The sequence below is a fragment of the Leptidea sinapis genome, chromosome 29, assembly GCF_905404315.1.
Source record: "Leptidea sinapis chromosome 29, ilLepSina1.1, whole genome shotgun sequence".
NCBI lineage: Eukaryota > Metazoa > Arthropoda > Insecta > Lepidoptera > Pieridae > Leptidea > Leptidea sinapis.
Window position 1 is genome coordinate 11,456,795 of NC_066293.1, and position 19,197 is coordinate 11,475,991.

Consider the following 19,197-nt stretch of genomic DNA (forward strand, 5'->3'; position numbering starts at 1 on the left):
TATCGCGATTTTAATATCGACAATACAACGTTTGCTGGGTCAGCTAGTAATTATATAACCTCCATGGCTATTGAAGTGAGCTGTCACGATTTTTTCCACCAAAATTAGAAAATATAATTTTTTTGCCAAAGTAAACCAAAATTCAAAAATGCATAAATTTAAATATAGAAAAGAAAGGAAGAAAATATGTGACCAGTGAACTAGTGATATAGTTTATGTTAACAAGGAGAAATACAAAGCACGCACGCCCACCATCGCAGCTCGTCTCACCAAATGACTCCACGTCATCTGAGGAGGTGTACGCCAACCCTCCGGAGAACGATGCGTCGAGTAGTGATGATGGGCTGCTGCCTCCAGCACCACGCCGAGCACCTGCGCCGCACCGAGGAATGCCCTGTCCTGCAACCGGCTCCCGCCGACGAATATTATCAACGAAAATGTCATGCGAGCGTACAGGGCGACAGAAAGGGAAACAAACCTCACTGCGTATCGTTCCCGAATGCTTTTTCTGTTTCAGATCCTTGAACCAGGATTTACCGTTACGACATAACGACTGTCTAATCAAGTGCGGCTTATTAAACGCAACAACGTGTTGGATGATGCTACGCTTGTTCAACTACGCTCTGAGGTGACCGACCAATCCCAACCACCTAACGATCAAGCGAACTCACAAACTAATCTGATGTCACCTACAGATTGTAGTTCTGTCGTGGTGGACGTCGAGACTGTAACTGTAAGTACCGGAGGGCTTTGGAAGATTCGATTCTCGAGTTCAGACAAATACCAGCTTCTGGGAAACCGCTACTTCCCCGTTTTCCCACGCATAACCGTAACATATCGTTAGTTGTGGCTCTGGATCGTATACTTGACACTTATTTACAATCTAGCCAAGATCTTGCTGATACACATTCGATCCTTTATTGTGCAGCCATTGCAGCATGCCGGGTTGCTCATGTCAGGTTTCCGGATTCTGATAGGGGGGCACGGGTCGCTGGTGAAACACCTCATTGGCAAAAAAGGATCGAACAACGTATCAGTGGTGCTAGAACCAAGATAGGCAAACTAATCGGTTTTAGATCGGGTAATACCCGCCCAAGAGTCATGAGTTTTGTGACACAGGCCTATGCTGGAACAAATATAAAACCTTAAGATTATAATACCTGTTTCACGGAACGAATCGACTATCTAAAGCAGAAGGTTGCAACGAATCGGATGCAACGCGCAGACAGATATCATTAGAATCGCACCTTCCAAAGTGACCAAAGGAAGGTATATAGAAGTTGGGTCAGACACAGCCAAGTAGCCAGGATTATCCATCAGCAACTTGCTCTTCGATACAATCTTGTGCATTTTGAAGTCCCGTATTATAGGTATACTCCGGAGCCAGTTCTGGAAAACAGCCGTGCCAAGCTCTACTGGGACCGATCTATCATCACGGACAGAACTATCATTGCTAATAAGCCTGATGTTGTGTTGGTAGATCGGTTAGAGCTTCGGGCATTTATTGTTGATATCACCATTCCGTGTGATGATAACCTTGTGAAAGCTGAAATAGACAAATTGTCGAAGTACCTAAACCTAGCACACGAGGTTACTGACATGTGGGATGTTGGTTCAACAATAATTGTCCCAATAGTCGTTTCCGTAAACGGTCTTATAGCAAAGAGCCTTGACCATCATCTCAAGAGGCTCTCGCTTAATAACTGGATAAAGGGTCAGTTACAGAAAACAGCTGTTTTGGGAACAGCACGCATCGTGCGGAAGTTCCTTAGTCTGTCGCCCTAACCGGCGGAATTGTCGTGAAACAACGCCGGCGGGACTCAATTTTTATATTTATATCTGTTATATATATATAAATGTAGAAAATAAGATGAAATTATAATAAAGAGAATAATAATTATTATTATTACACGGTATCAATGACGTTCTTTACATATGGATATATCATTCGCAGTCTGATAGCGAAACGGCAAAAGTGTGCTTAAAGACAATGTAAGCACACTTTTCTACTTAGTCGTGTGTCAACTGTGTGTCAATCAACAAGCCTAAGTGTGCTATGAAAATGTGCTAAAATAATACGTTAACGACGCAAAAAATAAGGTGTGGCTTATCACTAGTAAGTTTATTCTATTCATATAAGATGGGTTGGCGAAAAGCGTCAATAATTTAGTAAAACGTATACTTTTTCATTAATAATAATAATAATAAAGCCATTTAATTCCGAACTAAAAAACATTTCACATTTGAATAACCAGTAATCTTAAGCTAAAAAGTATAAACTATAAAATGTCTCTTAGTTCGGCGTGCCGATTTTTTTTTATATGAGAGGGGGCAAACGGTCAAGAGGCTCACGGGATGGGGAGAGGTGAGGCAACCGCCCATGGACATCCGCAACAACAGGTGTGTCAAGAAATGCGTTGCCGGCCTTTAAGGTGGGTGTATGCTTTTTTCTTGGAGGCCTTTGCCAAGGGACCTTCCCTTGGCAAAGGCCTCCTCCAACGATTTCCACTCTTTTCTGTTTTAGGCAACTCTTCTCCAGTTAGGTTCTGCTGTCAATTTTATTTGATCTTCCCACCTTGTGTGCTGACTTCTCTATCTTTTGACTTTTTCATTAAATATGGTACAATTATTGACAAGTATTCACATCCTTTCTCTCCCACTTGTCAGAATGAGTCAGATGCAAGGACGCAACAATGCCGTGACAGTTTGCCGGGAGAAACTTGTGTCTGTATGTGTGTATCGAGTCCTCTCTTGAGAAGGTCGTGGAATAACGTAAATTGAACCATGTTCAATTTAACCCCCAGAAGACTCAAGTTAACGCGTTTACCACTACAAAAACCCAATTTATCGTATCATCGTTCTTTGGCACACTTCCCTTACAGCCTCGCCTAGTATCGGAATACTGGGTCTCGAAATCTCGAGTGATTGCCGATTCTGTGATTCCTCTGGTGTTACAAGATTATGTGGGCCGTGACCCGTCTGCTCGCGTATCCTCCTTTCCCATAAAATAAAATGACTTCTTATTATGTTTTTATGCATCAATTGTAGGATTTTGGAATCAGATCCTCAAAAGATTCCTGCTGGTTTATATGTTTATCGAATTTTGTTTTGTCATCCAAGATAATTCCTAAAAATTTTTATGGTGGTGAACAATAGGAAATTTTTTGTCACTGTTATATATTTTACGGCTATCGTAAAGAATCCACTTTTCATCGTATGTCACAATTAAATCCCATATTTCTTCATTTCTATATCGAATCAACAAGGCAACGCAAGTTTCAACACGCGTTCACACGACACGGATATCTTTGTTTTTGAAAATTATGTTGAAAAGATCTGAACTTTTAAATGTTTTACTAAAGTTTGCTTTTCATAGGCTCTTGTAATCATTTTTTTGACTGCTGCCTTTTTACTTTTATATTTTTAAGTCTATTCATACCAGGTATGGGGCGACCACAGGTTGACAAACTAATATTCTACAAGTATATTGTACTTCTACAATTAGTAATACCAGAACTTACATTATTTTTGTACCATCCCTCTACGCTTATTTTTCATTCAAAATGTTTCAATTTATATAATACAATTAAAATGCTTTTTACAATAACTATATGTATATTTATATATGGTTATTTTGCAACGAATTCTAATACATAAGAATGTAATCATCAATAGCAACACTGCAATGTAAATTAAAAAATTTATGTTCATCAGAATACATATTGTATACATACCTCTAGGCTCCAGGGCCTCCGGCCTAGGCCTTCATAGAGTAATTAAAATATTCTTTGGTAAAAGTGTTCTGTGGCCTAGGCTCTAGCCTCTATCTATTCGTTTAGAATTTTTACTAAAAACACAAAGACGGAAGTGTACGAAATGGCGTAAATGTTTGTGAATTGTTTTACGATTTGTAAATATATTTTTATTAATTTAGACGCAAATCCATGCGATTTAAGTTTTGTTGTAGGCATATGCTGTTCTGTTATACGTTTTTAATTCGTATGACTTGTGAACGAGGATAGCCTACTTATGAATGGAGATTGTGTTTGCATGTTGAAACGTATATTGTTTATTTAGAATTTATCCGTTATAATGATTCGTACGATGGGTCCAGTAAATGATACTGTAGATACAAGACATGCTCCAGGGTTGCGTAGTCATTCAGCTCAAGGCCTTGCTACAAAATTATTTAGCCCTTCTTTAAAAATGCCACTGCCTCCTAGATTGTGGATAACAGGTACGTTATGCAATTAAACTATCTCATATTACACTGTTTAGTGTTAACTGAACTATCTTGATACTAATCATTCAATATTATAAGTAACCATATGCTTGAACTATATGAAATTATTTTAATATATATTAAATTACTGTTGTAGATATAGAAGACGAGTCGTCAGATGATGGTAATGGTGAAAGTGAAATTTGTACTGGAACAGTTGATAGATCTAGAGTTAGATCCAGATACAGGCACCATAAACAAAAAACTTCAACTCAAGTACCTATTGGAATATTTTGGGATATTGAGAATTGTCAAGTGAGTAACCCTTATGAAATGTGTTTTGAACTATTCTATCAAAAGAGTTATGAAGAAACTAACTTTGAGAAATTAAATTATGTTTTACTAACTAATGGTACTATATTTTTATTTTCATTAGTTTTTTTGGTTTATGGTACTATATTATTATTTTCTCAATTATGCTTAGAAATTTGAGCATTATTTTGACAAACTTCTTTGAGATAAATTAAAATTACTGTACTGAACACATACATGCCGGCAGCAGTCAACAAAAGTTGTATGAAAATCCATATCTGTTGTGGTACAGCAGCCAAATAAATTACATAGTAAACTCATATTATCTGTTGTGTAATCTAAAAATGGAACAATCTTTTACTCTGGAAACATGGCAACTGAGGAGGTTACTCCTCGAAGGTTTTATTTGAATTTTGAACTGGCTTGAAAATAGAAAGCATTTACTGAAAAAAAAAACAATTGAACACTTAAATGTGGGAAAAATTTGCATTATTTGTGTATCATCATTGATTTTGATAAGTAATTCTATTTGACAAAATGAGTTCAAGTGAAAACAGTGAGTGTAACAACATTGTTTAAGACCACCTGGAACTCAAGAGGCAGCTAGAGCGTTTTAGTATTAATTTCCACACCTTATTTGAGGAAAGTACTATACAAGCCTTGGTCATAACTAGGCATTTATGGGCTTATATTAGTGGTCTGCATCTCTGCATCTTTTGGTGGCTACTGCAGTAATGAACTAATATTGACAGTTTTTAATATACCCTGACATTTTATTCTTGTGTAGAACATACTAATCTTTACTATATCTAACTTTTATAACAGATATTTCATTGCATGTATATTAACAAAAGAAATATGTTTATTGGCTATTAATTGCATGATGAAAGTATCTTTTATTAAGTTAAATTATAATTATAGATTTATTATTAAGATGTTTAAAATTTTGAATTTGTCATACAGGTGCCTCGCGGTTGTTCAGCAATTGATGTGGTATCTGCTATAAGAACTAAGTTCCTTGCTGGGAAAAGGGAAGCTGACTTTGTGGTTGTGTGTGATGTTAGGAAGGAAGCAGCAAATAGACTTCAGGAACTAAATGATTCTCAAGTAATGTATTTAAACTTGTTATTATAGAAATTGACAGTTATAATGTTATAAATTAATGTGTTGGAAAAAATTAGTGAATAGTTTTTATCTTGATGATAATCACTGGCAATTGTACTCATTCGTGGATTTGATAAGAAACAGAATAATGTCATGCCATTTGATAAGTTAGCTACAGTTAAAATGCTTGTATTCAATTATACAATAAAATACCAGAGTATACTAGGACTCGCTGAGCAAAAATTCAAGAAATAAATTAAAGTTTGTTTGACGAAGAAGGCTTACTATATGTATACTAGATTATATAGAGAGTAATGATGATTCATTCATGTCTGGTTCTGAGCAGGCCACCTTACATTGTTTAACATGTTGGTGGACAGTAACGGTCACAGGCGTCTATGTAGCTAAAAGTGATACGGCAGTACACCAAACGATGACGGACTTTCCATACTATCACAAAGCCATGTTGTACTGTCACCACAGGTATAATTTAGACTTTAGTACTTTCAACACAATTTCCATAAATCGCCAAATAAAGTACCTCCACGCTCACGTTCTCGTATTTTATGGTCTCCTCCCTAAGCACACTACGCTCGTGGGCGTCATAGTTTCATACGATTAGTCGAGTAGTGCCATGCTGCGGTGTTCCGACATGTCGCTTTATGTTTTCGTGCGCATTTTTTATCTAAAAAGTAACTACTGTTTGTTTTCAATGAAATTTTATTGTTTTATGAATAAGTACTTAATACTTATATACTTACTTAAACGTTTGTTGATAATGTTTGTTGTACTAAATTTTTTGCAAATATCTCGAGACTCATATGAAAAAGAATAAAAACGACTGCAGGACCTATTTCAATTGAGTGAAGACCCATTTGCTGGTGATGGAAAGTATGTATCAAACATCCCGTGCCGGTTCCAAGAGTTCAGATAATGACGCTTTTGCCTCATATACAAGATGTATATGCAGATGTCTATGCTGACAAAACTTCATATTCTGACTAGACTCAACTGAATGAACATCGTGAAATTAAATGACAGTATGGATAAAAGGGTGTACGTCTAAGGCCGTTGTGTCATATAATTTTTTTTTAAATGTGTTATGACACTACGTCCGTAGGCAATGTACTGTCCACCAATGTGTTAATATTATATTAAGTTAGCTAAGTTGTAATATGATCTAAGATGATAAGAGATCCACCTCATCTCTGATGCTATACTGTAGAACAGCGCTTCATCAAAATAACACAAATGTTATGTGTATTAAGGTCTTTAACCACCTTCCACAAAATATTAGAGGGATGCCTAAAACAATAATGCATAAAAAATAATTTTATCGCTAATAGATAAATGCTTCTATAGTTTAAAGAATTCTTCAGCCAAAAATAATTTAAAAGTTGAGAGGTACCTACAAACTTATGTCTATTTTATATTATACTAGTTGACCCGACAGATGTTGTTCTGTAGGTATATAATAAATAAAATAATGTTTTTTATGAATTTGTTAATAATATATCATAACATCAAAAATTATTTCGTTAAATATCCCTCTTGTTGTAATATAATTGTTTCACAGCAGAACTGTCAAACTGTGCGTCAATAAAATTCTCTCATAGAAAATATGTCCATACAAAACCAATATCGGGGACATGTCAAAGGAAAAACAAAATTGTTGTTTTTATTTAATGCCGAACACTATATATTTATTCACCTTTTAAATCTGGACTTCCACAAACAATTTAAGACCAAAATGAGCCAAATCGGTCCAGCCGTTCTCGAGTTTTAGCGTGACTAACGAACAGCAATTCATTTTTATATATATAGATTATTGAATTATAGCTATGTAATGTGTATTAATGACTCATAAAATATATAAAAATTCCAATATTGACAAAAAGATATTTGTATATATTGCCAATTTGTGCTGTGATCTACCATTTGTTATGAACTGTGTTACCATCATTCATATATTTAAATTAATTTCATTTCATTTCAAAGATGGGCTGGGAGTTTCTTAATAGTTCTTCTCACCATGTCATAATCCCTTTACAAACTGATGTAGCATCGTGACATTTATCAATGGTTGTTCACTTTAACTTGTGTTAATCACTTATTGAACGTCAAAATCTACCACCCATTCAAAAGAGACTGCCTCAGACCTGAGAAGAATGGGCGCAAGAAACTCAGCGGGCTTTTTTTTTATATAAAATATGGATTACAATGTAATATCATACAATAAACATTTATAATTAAAGAGCCTGAGGGTGTTCGCTGTAATCCCAGTCTGTGGGTGTCATTAAGAAAATCGTTTATGCTATAATAACCTTTCCCACACAAACGTTTTTTAACAATTCTTTTAAATATATTTCTATTCTATCCTAGCCACATATATACTACCTAGTTGATGATGCCTACTTTCCAATTAGATTTTTTTCATGTTTTTTATTCAACCTTATAATGCATTGTTCTTTCATTCTAAATGCAGAAAAATTAGAAAGTGCGTCTGACATTTTATTATTATGCTTTAAGTGCAGAATGAACCGTGCTATTGCCTAGTGGCTTGTTTTACAACATGAGTTGGTCATTAGCACTAGCCCTTGGTGTACCGATGGGGACTTAAAGTTTTAATGTATTAATGTGTGTTTTGTTATAATATATTTATTTCAAACATAGTCCATAGTTTTATAAGTGCATACAAATGCTCCCAGCATATTTGCATTTTGGATGTCTGCAATAGCCTCTAGAATGATACTAGCTGACCCCTAAGCACAGCATATTAAATAGACAAGCTGATATAATTAATAACTAAACATTAAATAATAAAGAATTTTATATTTTAGTTCTTGTGTTTGAGAACCCATGCTATTTAATATAATATGAAAATTACACAAATAAAAATTTGTAAACAAAATTTATGAACGATGCGCCGTGCCTCTCGCGTTCCGCGCCTTGTAAACAATTTGTTATTTATAAAAAAAACTAGTGGACCCAACAGACGTTGTCCTGTACACATGTCTTAAATTTGAAAAATCGGTCCAGCCGTTAGGAGCAGTTCACTAACATACACATGAGCAGAAGAATTATATTATATGGGCGGAATTGAGACTCTAAACCAATCTCAAATTCACTGAAACAAAGAAAAAAATCATCAAAATCGGTCCAGCCGTTTAGGAGGTAGTTTAATTGTGAATCTAAACCATTCTCGAATCCACCTGAAGACACACACCAATCTCAAATTCACTGAAACACACAAAAATATCATCAAAATCGGTCCAGCCGTTTAGGAGGTAGTTCAATTGTGAATCTAAACCATCCTCGAATCCCCTTGAACTCACACAAAAAATTTCATCCAAATCGGTCCAGCCGTCTAGGAGGAGTTCAGTGACATACACACGCACACAAGAATTATATATATAAAGATGAAGCAGGGACATCTCAAGTCAATTTCGTAATATGCAAATATTATAGTTGAGCAGGTTATCAACTGTAAACTAAATCCTGTATATGAAGCCACAATTGAGAGTTGAACAAAACATATAAACATTTATGACTAATATGTCACTCAAAAGGTTGGCTCAGTAGAAGAAGACTCACACGGAATGTGAGAGGTTGTAGGTTCGAGTCTCGCATTGTTCATAAATTTTGTTTAATTGTAATTAATTCCAGAAGTGAGGGTTTTACCAATTAAAAAAATAATATGTAAAGATATAAACAATAACAAAATTATGAATGTATAGGTGAGCTTAATACATGTTTGCGGAACACAAAAGAATGCTGCCGATGAGAAGTTGAGACAATGTATGAGACGGTTTGGGGAGCTCCATCCAGCTCCAGCATCACTGCTCTTGATATCTGGTGATATCAATTTTGCAGCTGATTTAAGTGATTTTAGACATAGGTATGTAAAATGATTGAAACACACCTTTCATTTTGTAACATAAGGTTTTATAGCTATATATAGCATAATATATTTTATTCTGTCACCAGTCATCAAACATTTCATTATATAAACAATGTTTGGTGAATCAATCAGTTGTGAATCTAAATTACTGTCACAATTTTTAATGCTTATAATTATTTCCAATGTTTTTATCTAACTCAACATATTACGATGAACAATTTTATACCTAATAAACACTAACATTATAAATTTACAGTTATTAAAAACATTTATTTAAAATAGTGCCAAAAGTTGATTAAAGCTGTGAGTTAATTGTACATAATTAATATGAAAAAAAAAACAGAAAGTAGAAATGGTATTCGCCAAAGTATTTGTCATACAAAGTATTAAATTGTTTTGTTGTTTGTCTCGGCTTAATAATTCTATTCAATATATATTTATTCAATATATATGTATACTGGTTGTCAGGAAAAATATGGAAGTGATATTGGTGCATAAACAGAATACATCATCAGCATTAATAGCGTGTGCTTCATCACATTATTGTTATAATGAGTTAACCAAGCATCTGCCGAGGAATCCAAAGGTATGTTTACTTATTTTATTATATCTGTATCATTTGATTGTTTTAAAATATGACTCTTCCTGCCACAACTGTGGAATATGACTTTATCGAGTTCCTTTTATAAATTTTAGAAACCTCAAACTATATCCATACTAAGATTTATAAAATATTTTCATAGTTATTTAAATAGTTAATAGTTAAAACATAAAAGAGGCTTAACTTATATTCACATTTATAATATATTAGTATGGATAAGTCGGGACATTGATCGAGAAAATGTTGAACTTAAACATACCTCAGGATATACAACATATGTAGTAACATACAGTGTTGTGTTTTGTCTGAATATCATTAATTTGTATTTTGGAAATCATTGGACAGAATTTAAACTAATAAAATTAGAAGAATGTAATCATTTATTGTCCTTTTATTTAAATCAATCGAGCTGCTTTCATTATTATATTTTAATGCTTTTTTATTTAGGATTAACTGGGATATGATCACAATAAATGTTTTAAATAATGAATATAAAATATCATTAAATTCTGGATGCTATTTCTCAATTTTACGGGTGTTATGAATAGTGCGTATAAAATTATCGCTTTTCCTACAAGGCCTCTCAATCTTAGGTCTCAGAGATTGCAGAGCGTGTAGATTCTGTAATAGTGCAGATGAAACCCCGCTACACATTCTCTCTGAATGTGGTCCTTTAATGCGTAAACGTAGCATCTCTTTGGGAAGTCCAATCCTTCAACCATTTGAGATACGTCAGCTCACTGCAAAAGACATAATAAGATTCATGAAAAGAATCAATGTTTGCAGTGAGCTATAGTTTAACAGTGGCTATCACAATAGATCACATTGGTCGCAGTGTAACAGGGCTGAAATGAACTGGATCAAAGCCACTTTACAAGCCATAACCATACAAGGCAGCGAAACATCTGCATCAAACTTCCCCAAAGTACGCACATAATATGCACGTAATGTTCTGTTTATGAACATGCACTAGGCTGATGTTAAAATTTTATATGATAATAATTCTATATAAATTTATACATATAGATATTTTTGTTTCTTGCAGCATATTAATAAGACACGCATCACTATCACTTTATGTAATGTATGTTAGAAAATACCATTACTTATTTAAAAATAAATTGAATTAATTCAATTCAAGAAGAAAGAATCAATTTATTTAAAAGATTGACTGGGAGTTCGTTACCAGTTCTTCTCCCCATATAAAAGCCCCTGTATGAACTGTTGTTGTTTCATGATATGTACCAAGTGTTGTTTCATAATATGGTATCATCTCTCCCTGCTGAATAAATAAATAACTATTTTATGTTTCTTTGTCAAAATATAGAAAGCTGTACTCGAAGATAGCTATAATTTTTTTTCTCTAAACGAAATACAGGGTAACCTGGTAGGCTATTCTCCGATTTTTTAAAATATATTCGAAAATAATCGTGATAATTCGATAGCCAACTGTTTTTTTTTTTTCATTTCCTCAAAATGATTAAATTTAAGCTAAAGACAAATTGTTTCTGCTGTAGCAGTGACGTCACAAAATGGTGGTCGGCGTTTTTGGTCACGTGACATACAGATAATAACTATCGCTCGTGGTACCGCTTTGCTGCGGTGAATATTTGAGCGGAGCGAGGTAAACTAAGTCTGTGTACAAAAACAAAACAAAATTAATCAAACAAGATTTGATCAATCGGCTCAATTTTTAAATAAATATAAATAGCGCGTGCTAATTTAGAATAATTTGTAAATCATGTTTGTTTTTAATTATAATAATTGAATCAAGTCGAATTTCGAAAGCTTTCTGAGTTCAATTTTTTTTAAAATCGGTCCAGAAATGGCCGAGAAACAATTTAACTCAGAAATCAATTGGAGTCACCCGGTGGGAGCCCCGCTCAGCTTTGCTCAAAAATATTATTTTAAATTTGAAAATACAAATATTAGTTTATTTTTGAATTAGTATTGAATTCATATTTCTTAATATGGTAAAAACTCCACATGTAACATACTTTCATAATTAAAGTTTGATGGGTGTAACTGTACTGAGATAATTAAGTGGTTTCATTTGAAACATTAGGTGAGCCAGACCGAAGAGGATGAACCAATAACATGTGAAATAGAGGTGGCTAACTTGCCAGTTGACCATCCGCCGGAGAGAGTTTCAAGGAGACTGAGACGACTAGCGGACAACTGTGGAGGGAAGGTTGTGAGGGTCACTGCGCCTACAGCACTGCTGAGGTTCCCCACGTCTGATCATGCGTTGAGGTCAGTGGTGTACTGGACGTATTTGATGATAGATGACCATAGTCACGAGTGTGTCGATCATTTTAAACAATGTTAAAAAAACGAAGGTTAATATGAAAATTTCTCATCATTAACTAGTAATTAAGTCTCAAATTTTTCTTTTTTTTTTTTCAACGGCACCTGATGGAATCAGATCAGTGATTATTACAATTAAAAAATATCACGGGGTCGCCACTTTAATATAAACGTCATAACACGGTGAGTGTCGATTGTCGACTACGGCCCAGCACTACACTGTGGCATGCGGCCAGCGGGGTGAGGTAGGAGGACTAACTATTGACTGATTTGCAATCGAACACAGCGTTCTCGAGGGTTGGTTCATAGAACAAACAACAAAATATGATTAAATGTAGGTACTTGCTTATAAACTACTCTATATCTATTATATAAAAATGAATTGCTGTTCGTTAGTCTCGCTAAAACTCGAGAACGGCTGGATCGATTTGGCTAATTTTGGTCTTGAATTCTTTGTGGAATCCCAGAGAAGGTTTAAAAGGTGAATAAATAGGAAAATGCTGCTAAATTAAATAAAAACAACAAATTTGTTTTTCCTTTGATGTGTCCATACATAATTTCTATGAGAGAATTTATTGACGCACGGTTTGACAGTTCTGCTGTGAAACAATTTCATTACGACAGCAGGGTGCATATTTTACGAAGTAATTTTTGATGTTATGATATATTATTGACAAATTCATATAAAAACATTATTTTATTTATTATATACATAACAACGTCTGTCGGGTCAGCTAGTAATATTTAAAATATTTGGTTGTCATTATAAACGTATGAGTCTCAGCGACAACATCTTGACATGTCATTAATTTTTTAAGTCGTTTTGTGATGTTTGTCACTTAATGTGTATGACTTGTTCATGACAAGTTGACCTGTGATATATCTATGCATTCTTTCAATTAGCAAAAGATACGTACTAATGCTTTTAATTATAAGTCTTATGTATTTTATATGAAAACTAGTGGACCCAACAGACTATCCTGTACACATGTTTTAAATTTGAAAAATCGGTCCAGCCGTTAGGAGCAGTTCACTAACATACACATGAGCAGGAGAATTATATTATATGGGCGGAATTGAGAATCTAAACCAATCTCAAATTCACTGAAACAAACAAAAAAGTCATCAAAATCAGTCCAGCCGTTTAGGAGGTAGTTTAATTGTGAATCTAAACCATTTTCGAATCCACCTGAAGGCACACACCAATCTCAAATTCACTGGAACACACAAAAATATCATCAAAATCGGTCCAGCCGTTTAGGAGGTAGTTCAATTGTGAATCTAAACCATTCTCGAATCCACCTGAATACACACAGAAAGTTTCATTAGAATCGGTCCAGCCGTCTAGGAGGAGTTCAGTGACATACACACGCACACAAGAATTATATAAAGATTGTCGTCTACTTACGACAAATATATAATCCGAAGGATACTCATAAAAATTGTTTATTGTTAGCAATGGAAAAATACATTTAAATGCGCTAGTAAGATAGACAGACATACAGTATAATAGTGTGGTTAAATATAATTACGTGTCAAAGGAAATTAAGAGTTTTACAACCGAAAGTACACATGGCACAAGTCTATATGTATATAGATTAAAATATAACTAAAGCATAAATTTATGAATATTCATTTCGATAATAACCTTTCATTATATTTATTTTATATTTTTGAATGCATAACTTAACACTTGCTTTAATTGGTCATAAACAATCTTTCATCTAGCCTGCACCTAGCTTTATAAACATATTTTAGTTTACCCTCATTTTCTCATATAATACATCAAGTGATATTTGCCACGTTATAATAACGGCCATTTCCACACCAGACACGGGACGAGCTGTTAAAATTTGTGTATTATGAGATATTTTATTATTTAATTGTTACAAATATTTAATTATTTCTCGTAGCTTTGAAAGCAAATTAATGTTAAGTGTATTAAGTTATTTATTATCGGATCTAGATGATGTACAACAGGTGAGTTTTATATTTTTTCGTCATTAGTTCGCACACAAGAAAATATAATATCTTTTATATTAAGTTCTTCTTAATTAGTGTGTTGACTTTCTTAATTAATAATTGTTGTTAAGGCGTAACCTAATGAAATATAACGTTATTTCATATATATCATAACGAACAGATGAGTCGGCAATTTATAATAAATGTATAGGAGATTGATTTCGGTCCTATATCTTAAATTAATTATCAGTAAAAGATAATGTTATATATTTGGTAAACATAATAACGCTGCTGTTGGTATTTTGTAATTGCTGTTTTTGCGTCTTATTTTATTAATTACCTAGAGTATTAAATTTGGTTAAAAGTATTAATACGGAAAAAAATGAAAACTAGATTATAATATAAACGGATTGTCGAGAAATTTAGACGCCATTTTGTTTAAAAATTTCAACATATTTAATATTCCTTTGTTCAATATTAATTGTTTTACTACTTAAATTTAACATAGGTTTTTGCTTTTTTATGCGTTGTATGATAATTTGTATAATTGAAGAATTATTATATTAAATGAATGATATCGATATAAAACAATGTAGGTCGAAGTGAAAGCGAATTTTAAATTAGTTCAATTCAGTATTTTTAAGACGAATAAAAACAGCAGTTATGGTGCTAGTAGGTAAATAGATAGGCACACTAAAAGGCATTTATTTTCTCAAAATTGATTCCTTTAGAATTCTTTTTGATGTCATTTTTAATATACTATAGACACTACTACCGCTTCGGAAACAATTACTACACATATATTACATTTCCGATTTGTTTCTTTTCCTCAAACATGTTTGGAAATTTGTGCGTTATTTTGAATTGCTGTACATACTGGCCAATAAATGAATTGCATAGTAAACTCATGTCGTGTCATATTCAAATGGACCGATCTCTTCCTGCGAAACATGGCAACCAAGGGGTTAAAGGTTTTATTTAAATTTCAAACTGGCTTGCAAGTAGAAAGCTGTTGATTGACAAACAAAAAAAAATTAACACTTTAATCGCGTGATAAATTATAATTGTTTGTTTATCGCCATTAATTTTGAAAAGTAATTAGAAGTATTTAACAAAATTAGTTCAAATGGAGTGTAATGAACTTCCTTTAACGCCACCGGAACATCAAGATTCGGCAAGTCTTGAGTGCTCTGTACCAGCTCTCGCCACAACAAGTCATTGATGGACTCACGTATGTGCCTGCTTCTTTTACCTCGATGATGTAATGGTTTTTGAAGGAGTATTCAGTCAGTTTGATTATCTATATCTATATATATATATAAAATGAATTGCTGTTCGTTAGTCTCGCTAAAACTCGAGAACGTCTGGACCGACTTGGCAATTTTTGGAAGGTTTAAAAGTGTTCGGAATTAAATAAAAACAACAATTTTGTTTTTCCTTTGATGTGTCCCCCGTCGTCCGATATTTGTTTTGTATGGACATAATATTTTCTATGAGAGAATTTATTGACGCACGGTTTGACAGTTCCGCTGTGAAACAATTTCATTACAACAAGAGGCAGCATATTTTACGAAATAATTCTTGATATTATGAAATATTATTGACAAACTCATAAAAAACAGTATTTTATTGATTATATACAGAACAACGTCTGTCGAATCAACTAGTATTATATAAAAAATTAATCCCTATTTCGTTTGGTCACGCTACCACGCGTGAACGGCTGGACCGATTTCGCTAATTCTTTTGTTGAGTACTATTGTTAGGAGAAAGTTCTTATGAAAGAAAAAAACAAGAAAATTGGGGGAAAAAGTTAAGAATACCTCACCACCATATAAAATTATTTCTAATCTAACCTTAGCGCTTTGGACAATATTTTTTTTTATGGAATAGTCCTCACAAACGAGCGTACGGGTCACCTGGTGTTAAGTGATCACCGCCGCCCACACTCTCTTGCAACACCAGAGGAATCACAAGAGCGTTGCCGGCCTTTAAGGAAGGTGTACGCGCTTTTCTTGTGTGTGTCGTATCGTCCCGGAAACAATATAAACTTTTTTAATGTAACCATTGAGACGTTTGACATATAATTGACAGAATGCGTGCTACAAACAATGTTAAAGAGGGTGTAAAAAATCTGAATATCGTTTATAACAGAATCTTTGGTCAAAGTTATTTGATTGATAAAATACACGTTATATAATTAATTTATTATTTCTTACACAAGGATGTGTGATAACTGAATTTCTTAGTTAAGAGACATCACATGAAATATTAAAAATTCAGGAAAATTAGCCATGTATAGTTTTTAAGAATTAGTCAGTGTTTAGTTTGTTTTCATTACCAAAGAACATAATATGATGACTCAGATCAGATGTTATTGTTTGTGAAAAAATTTACGGGACGTTTTATAGTGTTATCAATCATTTTATGTAGTTACTATATGTATGTAGCACTACATATTATAAAAGAAAGTCCTTTGCCGCGTCTGTCTGTCTGTCTGTTCGCAATAAACTCAAAAACTATTGCACTGATTTTCATGCTCTTTACACCATTGGATTGGATGGTAGCGTGGTCCTCGAGGAAGGTTTTAGTTTATAAGTTTTTGTATACATTAACGATGTTTGTTAGAGGTGTCGGAAAAAAAGGAGTCGTCTGGGAGCTTTCAACGAAACCGCTGTCTAAACCTTTTGAGATATAACAAATTAATATATGGTGGAGTTGTGTATATTATATAGGTCTACAGAATAGCCCGCGATGGCATATTATGTATATCTTTATGGCACCTTAATACTTTAAAAAACGGTATTTGAAGGGCATGATCATTAAGATATACGTTTTTTTTTTAATTTTTACTCATTAAATTAGATTACACATTTCCTAAGGCCTTAGACTACATCATTCCCCAATACATAATTTTATTTTCTATTGGCAGAACAGCGTCTGTCGGGTCAGCTAGTATATTATAATTGTTAACGGACACTTAACAGTAAAAAAAAAATAATACGCCTTTACCTTTAATATTAATAAAATACTATTATTTGTATGTGCTACATATTGATATCTTTGAAGTCGGTGCCAAGCCAAATGTAAATAGTAAGTACCTACACTCGCCACACGTGACTGAGCGGGATAGCTTCGTCTAGAACAAAACAACCCAAGCGCACAGACACGCGTGGCCAGACAACCTTAATAATTACAGTAAGCTTTTAATAATATTAAGTTTTGTTTTGTTTAGGGCTTGGCAATGACTTAAAACCTATCAATAGGTAGCACATATAAATAATAGTATTTTATTAATATAAAAGGTATTAGGTATGCATAAGAGGTGTATTAAATTAAACCTTTCTTAAGTTATTTATTACTCTTCAGTGTTTGAAGTCGGTTTATTTACACGTAGTTTTTATATTATCTCCCGAGATAATATCTTTTGCTTTCGGATAGGATTTCTTCAATTTTATTCCCTTACTGCTTCGACCACCTTTTTCACATGAACACTACGTGGACGTCCAGATCTTTTTCTGTCACAAACAGAGGAGGTCTCTATTAATAGCCCGGTACACAAACATTTTACTAATACCAAGTGTATGGAGAAATTTAAAAATTGTATTTGGCTCCAGACCTACTTTGTGTAATGCAATCACAGCGATTCAGTTCTCTTTATCACCTCACTCCATTTTCATATCGCAAAATATTGTACAATGCATTGGCGCTACAATGAGTTTTTACTTTTTTTTAAATATTATTCCTAGTTTAAACTCTTAACTATCAAAATCTTAAATATCATCTCAATAGGTTGACGTAAACTTATTATGCTATCTACTTTATGAAATTAAATCTCAATGCACATCACCAGTATTTTGTTAGGCGATGTATATGCTTTCTTAATACACACACACACACACATATATATATATATATATATGTAATAAACATAAATGACTTTCTTAATGATACCACAGATAGGAAATCGAGCGACCGCCCGATAATAAGTTTAATTGTACAATGTTAGTTTAATTGTAAAACATATGTTTGATGAAAAAAAAGCCCGCTGAGTTTGTTGAGGCATTCATTTTGGAATGGGTGGTAGTTTTTTGACTTTCAATAAGGATGTCACATCCTATTTTGAATAAAAATATTTGAATTTGAATTTCATTCGATATTAATGTCACAATAATTTATATCGACGGTGGAGAGGAAAAACCCTTGACGTGACAATTTTGGAACTTTACAGGAGAGCCGATCAAAGTTTATATTTTCCGAAAAATATCATAAAACTTTACATTAAGAAGTCAGAGCGACAGGAAAAATATCAAATTCTTTATTTTTTATTAACTTCCTACTATTAAATTTATAAAATTATGATAGCATGATAGAAGGATTTACGCGTCGCTTAATTATTTTATGGCAAATACAGCGGAAAGAAAAAATATTAATATTTAAATTAAAATATTATTAAATATTTTGACAAACGGCAGGAAAAACACACCAAGCGACAGGCTATGTATTGTCTAAGAGGAAATACAACTAAAGCGTATCGAGTATAAGGTACAGGGTTGTGGAAAAACCGGTTAAGGCGCGGTCATACCTCAATATCCACAAAAATTGGTTTCTTACGGAGTCGATTACAACATAACGCAATGAAAATATCCCGACGCAAAAAATACAGTGCACAAAGAAGGATCTAAAGAAAATTATTAACCGAATAGAATATTTATACATAATTTGAAATATCCATTAAAAAATTTGGAAGTGGCTTCCCAAAAATAAACTTTGGAGTCAAAAATCTCC

At 33.5% G+C, this 19,197-nt stretch overlaps 1 protein-coding gene across 2 annotated transcripts in view; it reads left to right on the forward strand.

Annotated features, from left to right (window-relative positions):
* Positions 1-3,745: 3,745 nt before the first annotated feature.
* Positions 3,746-19,197, forward strand: part of LOC126973494 (meiosis regulator and mRNA stability factor 1) — a 44,264-nt gene continuing 28,812 nt past the window's right edge. For both annotated transcript variants that reach the window (XM_050820818.1, XM_050820819.1), the window contains exons 1-6: positions 3,746-4,237; positions 4,380-4,537; positions 5,498-5,641; positions 9,376-9,536; positions 10,008-10,125; positions 12,206-12,393. In XM_050820818.1, the coding sequence (XP_050676775.1) occupies positions 4,093-4,237; positions 4,380-4,537; positions 5,498-5,641; positions 9,376-9,536; positions 10,008-10,125; positions 12,206-12,393 (914 nt within the window). In that variant the 5' untranslated portion in view covers positions 3,746-4,092. The remainder of the gene's footprint in view (positions 4,238-4,379; positions 4,538-5,497; positions 5,642-9,375; positions 9,537-10,007; positions 10,126-12,205; positions 12,394-19,197) is intronic.